Below are 12,852 nucleotides of genomic sequence, written 5' to 3'. Positions count from 1 at the left end.
AAGAATTGCAGAGAAAATAATTCATACTGATCAAATCAAGCGTTGCACTTGTTTGTCGAATTATGACGTCATAATTAAGGCACCGATAACATCATCATTAAACTATCTTATTCCCCAAGGCGACTACTTCACAATGAGCCTTGTTTCAACTTTTTCCATTGAGTGGTTTGGGTGATGTAGAGGTGTAACGTTTTCCAAGATGGTGTCCTACCACATGACCTATGACGTCATAATTATGAATAAAAAATTATACAGGCAGAGGCGCCACTATAGTAAAATTTTGTGTCAACCGGACAAACGGTTGCCGAGAAAATGAATTTAAAAAAATGCAGACATGCCACACGTACGGCACCCAAATGCTTAACCCTGCTTTTCGCTTCGCAAGCACAGGGTAATAAGGTACAAGTAGGGATCCAAAGTTTCAGAGGGTAACACCCCCCTTTCACTCCCCACCGAGAGCCCCCATTATCCGAAATCGTCAAAAGACCGAGTGATCCTGTGGACTATCATGAAGAAGGGCTGTATCAGGTTTTAGAGCAATCGGTTGGTAAATGAGGGACGTGTCGGGATCCGAAGTTTCAGGGGGTGGAAACCCTCATGATCTGAGTTCAAAAAATACAAAATCGGAAAATGTAAGACCAAGCGATTCTGTGGACAATCAAGTAGAGGAGCTGTTTCGGGTTGCAGAGCAATCGGTTGGTAAATGAGGGACGAGTAGGGTTCCAAAGTTTGGGGATTAACAACCCCTGCTGGCGGCTCCCATGAGCCAATATTGAAAAATCGAAGCCTGAGCGATTGTACGGGCTACTGTCTTGTATTGATGTGCCAAGTTTTGGAGCAATCAGCTGGGTGATAAGGGAGGAGTAGCAAAAAAAAAAAAAAAGCATATTGGTTCCGGGTTCGGTTGCGAGAGGACGCTGGCGTTGCATATTCGCCGCTTCTCCGACTGGATGGATGTACAGGGTCTGCTTCTACCTTTCTGACCTGACATCTCACACCTGTCCTGCCTTTTCACACCCGCACGTGCCGCGTGTTCTCCGGCTGGATAACGGAATCTGCTTTTGATGGTACGGAATACGGAATTCGAAAGGCCCGCTCCCGTTGATTGTGGCCGTGGCCTTGTTTGCCGGTGGCCTTGTGGCCTTGTTTGCCGCTGTGGTCTTGATTAGCGGCTGCAGTCGTTTGCCGCTGCGTTTGCCGCTTTGCCTCCTCGACCTTGGCCTCGTACTCGTCCCTTCGCTCCTGCCTGGCATGGCTCTGAAGTACTCCGCCGCAAGGCTTCTTCTGCTCAATACCCGCTCCACCCCATCATGCATCTCTGCCATCAAATCAAATGGACTCCTCCGACGACCCAGGTACATTCACCGTGGCTCCGGTCGCAAGTTTGTTTATTTGCAATCAGGTCACTCCATCCCCGTCCTCTGGTCGGCTCAGCGCACTCTCACTCTTCGTCCCAGCGCACCTGGTCACAGCAACCCACACGATCGCACCTCTTGCCTACGAACCCTGGCTAAATCACCTGAATTCATCCCTGCTGTTCAAAACAACATCAAGCTCACCCTGTTCAACACCCGGTCCCTCAACAATAAATGCCTCATCCTGAACGAATACATCCTGGATAACAAACTGGACTTTCTCTGTCTCACCGAAACCTGGCAACAACCTCTGGACTACTACACACTCAACCTCACCACACCCAATGGATATTCCTACGTCAATAAACCACGCTCGGAGGGCCGAGGTGGTGGAATTGCCGTTATCCACCGTCAAGACATCAAGACCAACCTCATCTCCATCTCATCTGCTCCATCATTTGAACACCTGGCTTTAAAACTCTCTGGTCACACGCAGTCAGTCATGGCTGTCGTCTACCGCCCTCCCAAACCACACCCATCATTCCTGTCTGACTTCTCCTACTTTCTGACCCAGCTATGTTCCCTCTCCCCCTCAATCCTCCTCCTTGGTGATTTCAATATCCACATGGACTCCACTGACTCCACAATAACCACTGACTTCACTGATTTACTCACCTGCTTTAACCTCACTCAACATGTCGACTTTCCTACCCATATCCGTGGTCACATTTTGGACCTTGTCTGCTCCACTGGATTAAATTTGCACCATCTCTATGGCTCCGACCTCACCCTCTCTGACCACTTAGCCATCACTCTGACCATCAACATCCCCGCCCCAACACCAAGGCATTATCGCACAATCAACTTCCGTAAGCTAAACGCTCTTTCACCTACCTCATTCTCATCCACCCTCTCTGAAAAAATGTCCACTTCTCCCTTCATTGACCTCCACACCCCTTCCGACCTCACTGACTACTACAACCACACTCTCTCCTCCTGCCTTGACCAGCTTGCGCCTGTAAAAACCAAAACAGTTTCTTTCACCCATTCTGCTCCCTGGTTTACCCCTGAACTCCACCTGATGAAAACTCGTGCTCGCCAACTTGAAAGACTCCGCAATAAAACGGGTCTCACAGTTCACTCCCAAGCCTACAAGGACCACATACAACACTACAAAGATGCCCTCTCCCGCGCCCGCTCTGCCTACTACTCTCAAATTATCCACTCTGGCTCCGGAAACCCAAAAGCACTCTTCTCGACAATAAACAAACTCCTCCGCCCCCTGAACACCACCACCCAGTCATTCACAGTAGACAACTGCATCTCCTTCCTCTCTTTCTTCCAACGCAAAATTGACAACATCTACAACAGCTTGACCACCGCCGCACCCGCTCCCCCTCCAACCACCTGCCCCCCCTTGTCCTGCCATCCCCTGTCTCGGTTCTCCCCAATCTCTCCTACTGACCTCTCTGAACTCCTCATAGGAATGAAAACTGCCACCTGCACTCTTGACCCCATCCCCTCCAGCTTTGTCAAAGCCTCCCTCCCTGCTCTCTCTCCACTTATCATTGCAACAATAAACTCCTCCCTGTCTACAGGCATCGTCCCACCTTCCCTCAAAATTGCTGCTGTTACCCCCATTCTAAAAAAACCTGGTCTAAACCCTGACACCCTAAACAACTTCAGACCCATCTCCAACCTACCCTTTCTGTCAAAAGTTTTGGAACGCGCTGTAGCCACTCAACTCAAACATCATCTCTCTGCCAATAACTTGTATGAAACATTCCAATCCGGATTCCGCTCCAACCACAGTACTGAAACTGCTCTCCTCAAAATCACCAACGACCTTCTCCTCTCCTCTGACGCTGGCAACCTCAACATTCTCGTCCTCCTCGACCTCAGCGCTGCCTTTGACACCATCGATCACACTATCCTCCTCACCCGACTTGAATCCACCTTTAACGTCACCGGCACTGCCCTCTCTTGGATTAAATCATACCTCTCTGACAGATGCCAGTTCATCTCCATCAATAACTGCAAATCCCCCACTGCTCCCCTCCCCCAAGGTGTCCCCCAAGGTTCAGTTCTTGGCCCCCTCCTCTTCATCCTTTACCTGTCCCCGCTCGGTCACTTAATCCGCCGTCATGGTCTCCAATTCCACTGCTTCGCCGATGACATCCAGCTTTTCATCTCCACCAAGTCCGTCTCCACCGACACCCACTCTATCCTGACAAACTGCATCACTGAAATAAAATCCTGGCTTCAAATCAACTTCCTCAAGCTTAACTGTGATAAATCTGAAATAATCATCATTGGCCCAAAAACGCTCACAAAATCCACCCATAACTTTGCCCTCAACATCGACGGTATCCCAGTATCCACCTCCCCTCACATCCGGAATCTTGGCGTCATCTTTGACCAAACCCTTTCCTTCGACAAATACACTAAACAGATCACAAAGTCAGCCTTCTTTCACCTGAAAAACATTGCCCGTCTCCGCTCATCCCTCTCCTCCACGGCTGCAGAAACCCTCATCCACGCCTTCATCACCTCCCGTCTGGACTACTGCAATAGCCTCCTCTATGGTTCACCCTCAAAAATCACCAATAAACTCCAATACATTCAGAACTCCGCTGCCCGTCTACTCACTCATTCCCGGACCCGTGACCACATCACCCCCGTCCTTTACAAGCTTCACTGGCTCCCCATCCCCCAGAGAATCCAGTACAAAATCCTCCTCTTGACATACAAAGCCCTCCATAACCTGGCCCCATCCTACCTGGCTGACCTCCTCTCCAGACACACTCCCACCCGCAACCTCCGCTCTGCTGGTACCAACCTCCTGACCCCCTCCATCCGGACCAAATTCAGATCCTGGGGGGACAGGGCCTTCTCCATCGCTGCTCCCACCCTCTGGAACTCACTACCTCACACCATCAGAGACTCCTCCTCACTCATCACATTCAAAACATCACTAAAGACCCACCTGTTCAACGCTGCATTCACCATTCAACCCACAGCATTTAACCCCTGACTATCTCTTCTCCTTCTCCCTCCTTTTGCTTTAAATATTTCCCTATTGATTCTTGTCTTGTCTTTTTGATTCTTGTCTTATATATATGCCGTATATCGCTGCTGTTTGTTTTCTTGATTCTTGTCTTTTTGCAATTGTTGTTTTCATGTATTGTTATGCATTATGTTTTCCACTCTGTCAAAGCGCCTTTGGGCTTCTGGAAAAGCGCTATACAAAATAAATGAATTATTATTATTATTATTATTATTATTATTATTAAAAATAGCAAAAAGTTAAGACGGACAGGCAGACGACAGGACGGACAAACATCTGGACATCCCGACACATTCTTCGAGAATCGAGATGAGATGACCTAAAAATGCTGGCTACATCCTTGGTATAGCTATTTAACAGGCAAGGCTCCGATCCACCATTTTGATCCCCGAGTGGTCTTCAAGCACGACCCTGATGAAGATCATTCGGTGGTCAAAATGCTGGGCAGCTCTAATAGTTAGTGATAAGTGATCCATTCATTTTTGAATAAGGATCGTTTTAAATACAAACAATATATTTTGCGATCAATTAAAAAAAAAAACTGATGGCATTGTGGATTATTCCTGTCTGAGTTTTATATTTTTCCATGCAATTGTGTGTGGATATTTTTATGCGATGTGCAACACACATGTGACAAGTTAAGTGGAATTATTGCAGTACAGAACCACCTTTGGAGGCCATTTTTCCCCGCAGAGCAGGTGTTGGCCTTTTTTGGGCACAGTGGTCCCCTTTTTGAAGCAGTGTTTTACGGCCGGATGCCCTTCCTGCCGCCAACCCTGTTATTCGCCTCTTGCGACACACAGGGAATTACCAGCAAGCTGGTACTCAATTTGCCGACCTCGGAAGGATGACCGGCTGAGTCAACCCCCCTGGTGTTAATTCACCAATCAACCGGGATTCGAACCCAGGATCCTAGGACCCCAAGCCGGCAACCCTAACCGCTAAGCCAGCACCAGGAATTATTGCAGTGCAGTGGAGGAGTTTCCTGTTGACAGAGGATGCGGAATTTTAAACGATGAATAAACGACATTTTCAAGTTAGAGAAAAAGGAGGGGCTGGTGGGGGTGCGTTTGAACTGATATTAGTGGTTGTGAAAGATAATTCCACAATCTACTATTTTAAATGGTGACTTTCATTGTGCATGAGTGTAAAAACAGAAGAATGGCAAGATTGTAAAGAGGAAGAGGAGGGTGGGAATTATAAACTACGGATTCTAGAAAGTCTGTTTGATATTGTTGATAACGATATTTTGAGATTTAGAATATTGTCACACCTGCTCCCTCAGGAAGTGGTAGGAAGAGTCATGTTGTAATCCTCTTTGGGGTATATAGTTTCGAGTAGATCTAGGCTCAGGTCCATCAGTCAGTGGGATACACAATAAGCATATAATGCCTCAAGAACGTCCCTTTCAATTTGGTGTTAAACAGCAGTTGCAACAGTTTGAAAAGGTAATCATATGTGTTTGTGGTTTATCATAGTTTTTACTTCCGATCGAGGTTCCCCCCACGAACCCTTGGGGAGGCAGGAATATTATTAGTATTAATATTCTTTAGTAATAACATTGACGGATTCGGAGGAAATTTGGTCGAGAGGTTGGGTATATGACACGGACGAAATGATTAGATTTGGTGAAGATCCTGATGCGGACACTATAATTTTTTATGTGATTCTTCACCATAGAGAGATGGTGCCAAAATTATATATAGCACGATATTTCAAAACTTTGTGGGGGACTTATGACAAAACTAGGTGGTTGACTTTGTTATACGACAATAACAAGCCGATTAGATTTTGTTTCAGATCTGGATCCAGATCCGGCCTATCAGTGGGATACAAAAACGTAAACTGTTTAGGCTGGTGGATGTATAAGCTATCTATACACCCCATGATAAGCTACCTATACACCTTAACATGGATTTCGCCCAAGGTGGAAACCCCTCTTGGGTATGGCGTCAAATGAAGTGGCAGAAACCTCCATTGTGTGACCTTTAGTCCTCCTGTCAAGTTTGGTTGAGATTGGATAAGTAACGACCGAGTGTATCATGGACAGACAGCCGGACTGACATCACACAATGCCAGTGTATCATAGTCCCCCGCCTTCCCATGCCTCCTCCCCCCCGCCTCCCCATGCCTCCTCCCCCCCCCCCCCCAAGCCCTCTACCTCCTAAAGATCTCCCGATGTCCCTGTTCACTGCTGTTGTACTTGTGTGCTCCCCTCTCTCTCCCCATCTTGTCTCCCACTCCCTTCATTGTATGTTTTATGTGTCTGTTTTTTTGTGTGATTGATGTTAGCTCTTACACGAGCCTCGATCTTGTATACAAAAAAAAAGAAAAAAAAAGACAGACATACAGACAGACACTAAATTGCGTATTTTATTATGCTAAATAAAAAGTTTTGCTTCAATGATTTTTATCAAATTTTTTTTCTGGAAATAATTCCTTTTTTTGTGAACGCATATTGGACTCTGGTGGCAATTACCAATTTGGCCTGCTGGTTGTATCATTACTAAGATTTGGCTGTGCCGTTGATATTGTAATCCTGCATATTAAGGCAGAAACTTAGAATTTGATCAAGGTACCAGCACACAATGCGTTAAACAATTAGAGGCACCGTGGGCTCATCAATGACCACCAGTATATGCCAGCAGATGTGGCACCCAGTTTAATGTCCCTTTAAAGGGCAGCGCACTCATTGACACAATTTGCTGCCTTAAAGCACCCGGACGGCAACTTGTAGTCGGGTCTGGAATCGAAACCAGATTAGGTGACTCCACTACCTTTGAGCTATCCTGCCCCTTTTGGTGGCCTAAACATGAGAAAAGAACAAAGTGTGAAAGAATGCATTCCCTTTTGTGCAAAGGCACGAACAACTCCGGCAGGGAGCGCTGCCGCTCCAAGATTCTTACCGGTTCTCCTGGGATGCCTCCCTCTCCGTCTTCTCCCGGACTCCCACTTGAGCCCTAATTAGACAAGGTGTGGACAGTTACTCTTGCAGCCCATGTGTGGGAGGTAGCTCATGTGAAAAACATATATTTCAGCCCCCATTGTTACTCAGAGAGAGAGAGAGAGAGAGAGAGAGAGAACAGACAAACTCACTGGTTCACCAGGGGGCATCTTGTTGCTTCTCGTCCCCAGCTTTCCTGGAAGGCCCTGTGAAATATAACAGGCATTAGACTTCCAATTGTGCTTTAGTGGGGGTTATGAACTAACAACAGGACAACGGCAATAGTGTGAATAAGTGCACTGCTGCTGTGGTTTGTACAGACACTCACTTTCTTGCCATGCTTGCCAGGTAGACCTTTTCGACCAGGTTGGCCCTATATATGCACACAATGGGAGATAAAACTGCAATCAGCAATAAAAATGCATTCTCATAAAGTTTGCACACAGGTATTGTATGTCAGCTCCTATATTTTGACATTATCTTTCCTAATAATTACAACTACAAAAATATTACAGGTATAGTTTACTTTGGGGATCTTGCCATCAAATAATAATAATGATACAGTCGTAATAATAATGCTAGGTCCCTCAATAAGTCAATTAATTATCTGATGTGGATGATGTGGTTTGGTGTCCATGAGAAAAGTTCGGCGCACAAATGTAACGGGTAATGGGAACCTGTGTACCAAGCTTTCCTTCAGAGCCATCCGGTCCCACCGACCCCTTCAGACCCTGTTGGGGCAACAACAACAACAACTTCACTTCCGGTTAGGGAGAAATTCCAATGTTCAGTCGATTGTTTAAAAAAAACCAATATGCTATTCTGTTGTAGTAAGTATGCCATTAGGATTGACAGAATCCCCCCCCCCCCCTTAAGCCCTCCCCTTCCCACAGATCTCCCGATGTCCCTGCTCTCCATCTTGTTCTCCCGCTCCCTTTATCATATGTTTTATGTTATATATGTCAGTTTGTCTTTTTTGTGATCAATGTTAGCTCTTACACAAGCTTCGACCCTGTAAACAAAAAAAATAATAAAAAAATTCATTCATCAATTAATCAATCAATCAATAAATCAATAAATAAATCAATAAATAAATAAAATAAAATGAAATAAAATAAAATAGAATTAAAAAAAATAAAAAGTGAATGTTTCATACCAACTAACCAATTATTCATAAACTTATTATTTCACATCACTCCATGAGCCTCGACCCAATTGTATACAATATATTCCAGCATACCCGATTACATCCTATAAGTTCTCATTGTGTCGCTTTGTATTACATCATATTGTGTCCCATCATGTCACATTTCTCGTGCTTATGTCTGACTTCCACAATCGACCTCTCACCTCTTGGATCGTGCGGAAAAAACCCAATTTTGGTTGAAAATTGCCATCATCATCAAATAAAAACAACCTGTAAAATATATTTGGGTGTAGGTTGCAAACTTGTGAAAATTAGAGGATGTTAGGGTTAAAAATGAAATTGGCATGTTAGTTCATGTGGTGGAGTGCAGGTGTGCTCTATGTGGACAGTTGCTTGTGTTGTGACATGTTTTTTGAATAAGAGGGATTATTAACATGGATTAACATGGATAAACAACCCGTCGAGGGAGTTGATAGGTCAGGGAAAAATTAACGTTGAACACCAGCTCGAATGTTAAAAGATCAAAACTGAGCCTTTCAGCTTTTTGAAAGATCTTGTGAGAGAAATAACCTCGAGTGGGACCTGGTGCCTGGCCATCCGTCCGTACGTCCATTAACATTTGAGTAAAACATCTTAGCACAATCTACCTGACCGATATGGACCAAATTTGGTACGATGCATCAGGACAGCAAGGTCTCATGGGGTTGTGCTCCCCAACTGGATATGCACCCCCTGTAAAGGTGGTAGAAGGGGAGTTTGCCCCAAATATTGGTATTTCATTCAAAAATCTTCTTCTCTAAAACTGCCAAATGGATATAGACCAAACTCACCACGAAGCAATGGGATAATGTGATAACTTAAGTTGTGCTCCCCATGGCCGTATCTCCCCTGGAAAGGGGGCCACGTGCTCCCTCTCCTAATCCCTCATATTCACTTAAACATATTTTCCTCAAACTACATGACCGATATCTAAATATCGATAAAGCTCAGTTGACTTTTTGCTCCACCAAATAAGAGTGAAACGGAGTTGAGTAAAAGGGTGAAAATTCTACAGATGCTGTGATAAACAAGTGAATCCTCTTGGATTGCGCTGAGGTTCGGGCATGGAATTTCTAGGAGGAAGTATAATTTGTATGCAATGAAAGTACATGTAATATGGGATCGAGTAAGATCGAGTAAGCTTCACCAGTGTGCATGCGTGAATTTACGTCACGTCGGCAGCGAGAAGGCGTTCCCCAACACGAACCAATCAGGAACTGCCACGCCCACTTATATGATCTCAGAATTCCTGTGACAGGAATTAGCGTTACACTGGCTGGAAGTCATTCGCTAGAGGCGCTTCCTCAGCGCCAATCACCAGTGCGCGTGCGCGAATTTACGTCACGTCGGCAGCGAGAAGGCGTTCCCCAACACGAACCAATCAGGAACTGCCACGCCCACTTATATGATCTCAGAATTCCTGTGACAGGAATTAGCGTTACACTGGCTGGAAGTCAATCGCTAAAGGCGCTTCCTCAGCGCCAATAACTACCTCTGTCGGTTTGAATGTGTGAAAGCTAATAGACGTCTGGATCAATTTTTGAATTAAATTTAAATCCCGATACATATATATATATATATGTATATATATATATATATATATATATATATTATATATATATATATATATATATATATATATATATTATATATATAATATATATATATATATATATATTAGGGTGGTGCTCAAATAATTTTTTTTAAATATTTACTGGGACATGGCTTTATGTTGTTCCTTTTGTTCCAAAATGAAAAGACACCAAATATGAAAGCAATCTGATTTTATTTAGGGGTGCCACATCAGCCTTCAAACTAAAGGTGTCTACAAAACTTTTCTATATATGGATCGAAAGCAAAACCAGAAGTTTGTTTTATGAAAATCCACCCTCCACTCACTTTCTTTGTATTCCAGCAAACACAAGTTACAATAGCTGCACAAATAGCACTATATTGCTATGAAAACTCAAATTCAATGATAACAATCCAAATGTTCAGTTCATAAAATAAAGAGACACCATATCACATAATATTAAAAAACCCAAATATAATGAGAAATGTAACTCCTATTTCTGGGCCTGTTTCACCACTGTTGCCTTCTTGGCATCGGGGTACATCTTCCTGTGAGCAGCAACAACTTGGAGCAGAGCTTGCTTTTGCTCTTCATCCTTTGTAAGGAGCTTATTGTAGTCTTGTATCAATGCGACACCCCTTTCTGCCCTGTCGTTCACCACGACTAAGCCACTGGCGGCTTTCTTTGCTTCCTGAAAGCTGGTTTCTTGCTCCCATGAACCAGGATCCTTATCCATCCAATCAGTTGGGGTCCCTAGGATGCTGAAGAAATGCTTGGTGTGTTTTGTTATGAGGCCAGCGATTGACAGGGCGGTTCCTCGTTTGATAGCTGGTCTCTTTGGAGAGGGGTTTTCACCGTCATTTTTCAATGCTTCAATCATATTGATCTTGCTTTCTTTGTCAATTCTGGTGTCAAAGAATGCAAATGCCACTAGTACTGGGCTCATGTACCACGTGTGGCGGCCAAGTGCCTTCAAGGCTGCCTGAGCCATCTTCTGATTGATTTGTTCAAACTTTTCCAACTTCTTGAAGAGGTTAATGTCATTCAGGGGAGCCTCAATAGCTTGTGGAGCCCGAAACCAAGCCTGTACATACACAAGGCAGACAAAAATGTTGAAGGCTCGGAGTTCTCTCGCCTCTCGAAGTGTCAAGTGGAACTCTGACCGAAACATTAACACCTGTAGTGAATATAGTGCTTTTGCCATCCATCTGGCTCTGTGCATTGCTCCTGGAGCCATGATCCGGATTCCACGAGGTGGGATCCCTCCCATGTAGATGACAGTCAGTTCTAGGAGTTCACGATAATCATCTCGTGGCTGCTGATCTTTCAAACACACAAGAACGTTTTTGCTTCCAACACAGTGTCTACAGATCCCATTGAAGCCTTCCTTTCTGAGAATTAATCGTGAAGAAACTTCCTGTCCTCGGGGTTGGTGATTATGGCCTCCGAATCTGCATGCCTAAGATCAAACGTCTTCTCCAAGGAGGCCTTGAAGGATGCTTCCTTTTTCTCTTGGGTCGCACCACCCCGCTTTGCACCTTTTGGAGGCTCCTCCATCTCTTCATATAGCCTCTCCAAACGATGGATGCAGTGCTGCTTCGTCGTTGTAGGTAGGTGAGCTTTTTCCCAGAACTTCACAACCTCTTCAATGGTAAGGGTTGCACTCTCCCGGGCAGTGCGATTCTCCTTCTTCAGGTGATGGAAAAACAGGACAAGAGATTGATGCACAGTCGGGAGCTTGGCACCTTTGATGGCATCTCCAGAAGTGGACCCAATGAGATACACATTATCCTGAGCCCGAGTTTTCAATGAAACACTGGTACTAGCACATGCCATATCTGCAAAATAAGCAAGAATGTGGGTAAAATCCTGTTAATTCTTACTCCACAGGGTCACTCTCTACAAAAGAGCCACAGTCAATAAGTTAGGCCTACATATTACACACTAAAAAAGCGTATCCCTGACCCCGGGAACCTGTACAAAACATGCATGAAAATTGCCCAGATAGTGATCATAGGAAGTCTCAAAACTGTATGTATAATATATTGTATATATATAATGTATAATGTGTATTTATGTATATTTATTATTTAATGTATATTTACTATATATTTATTTTTAATATTATATTTAATGTATATATATAATTATGTATTTATTTTGTGTAAAAACAGCCCAAAAAATGGGAATTCCTATTTTTGCATGGGGGGAAAATTCATCACTGATGTGGCACCCCTAAATATTATTGGATTCCATTCCAATTTGGTGTGGTTTCCTTTGACACCAATAGGAACAAACATAGACCATGTCCCGGAGAAAATCTGCATTTTGATTTTTTTGAAGCCACCCTAATTATAATATATATATATATTATATAATATATATATATATATATATATATATATATATATAATATGTATGTATGTATATATATTATATATATATATATATATATATCTATAATATATATCCAAATATATCTTCAGTTCTCCAGCTTTCAATGAGCACATGTAATGACGTCACTGCATGTACATACGCTCTGTCTGTCAAGCTCTCAAGAGAACCCTCCGACAGAGCAGAATTTTGATCTTAGTTCAGATAATGGAGAACTGAAGATATATTTGGATTGGTTGCTCCCGGCTGCATCCAGGCGATTCCATATAATGAGTGGATACCAGAGATAATGTGCCGTGTGGCAGACGGTACTTATCGCTCCCATTAAGGTAC

The 12,852-nt window shown here is 43.9% G+C and overlaps 1 protein-coding gene across 1 annotated transcript in view; it reads right to left on the bottom strand.

The window, feature by feature from the left end:
* LOC137433154 (uncharacterized) overlaps positions 1–12,852 on the bottom strand; it is a 432,405-nt gene that overhangs the window by 210,872 nt on the left and 208,681 nt on the right. Inside the window, exons 25-28 of the mRNA XM_078783571.1 lie at positions 8,044–8,097; positions 7,695–7,739; positions 7,519–7,572; positions 7,329–7,382 (exon numbers count right to left, since the gene is read on the bottom strand). Coding sequence (XP_078639697.1) covers positions 7,329–7,382; positions 7,519–7,572; positions 7,695–7,739; positions 8,044–8,097 — 207 coding nt within the window. The remainder of the gene's footprint in view (positions 1–7,328; positions 7,383–7,518; positions 7,573–7,694; positions 7,740–8,043; positions 8,098–12,852) is intronic.

The sequence above is a fragment of the Myxine glutinosa genome, chromosome 8 (assembly GCF_964187855.1).
Source record: "Myxine glutinosa chromosome 8, kmMyxGlut1.1, whole genome shotgun sequence".
NCBI classification, from domain to species: domain Eukaryota; kingdom Metazoa; phylum Chordata; class Myxini; order Myxiniformes; family Myxinidae; genus Myxine; species Myxine glutinosa.
Note: the sequence above shows the minus strand (reverse complement) of the source record. Positions and strands in the feature narration are given on the sequence as shown.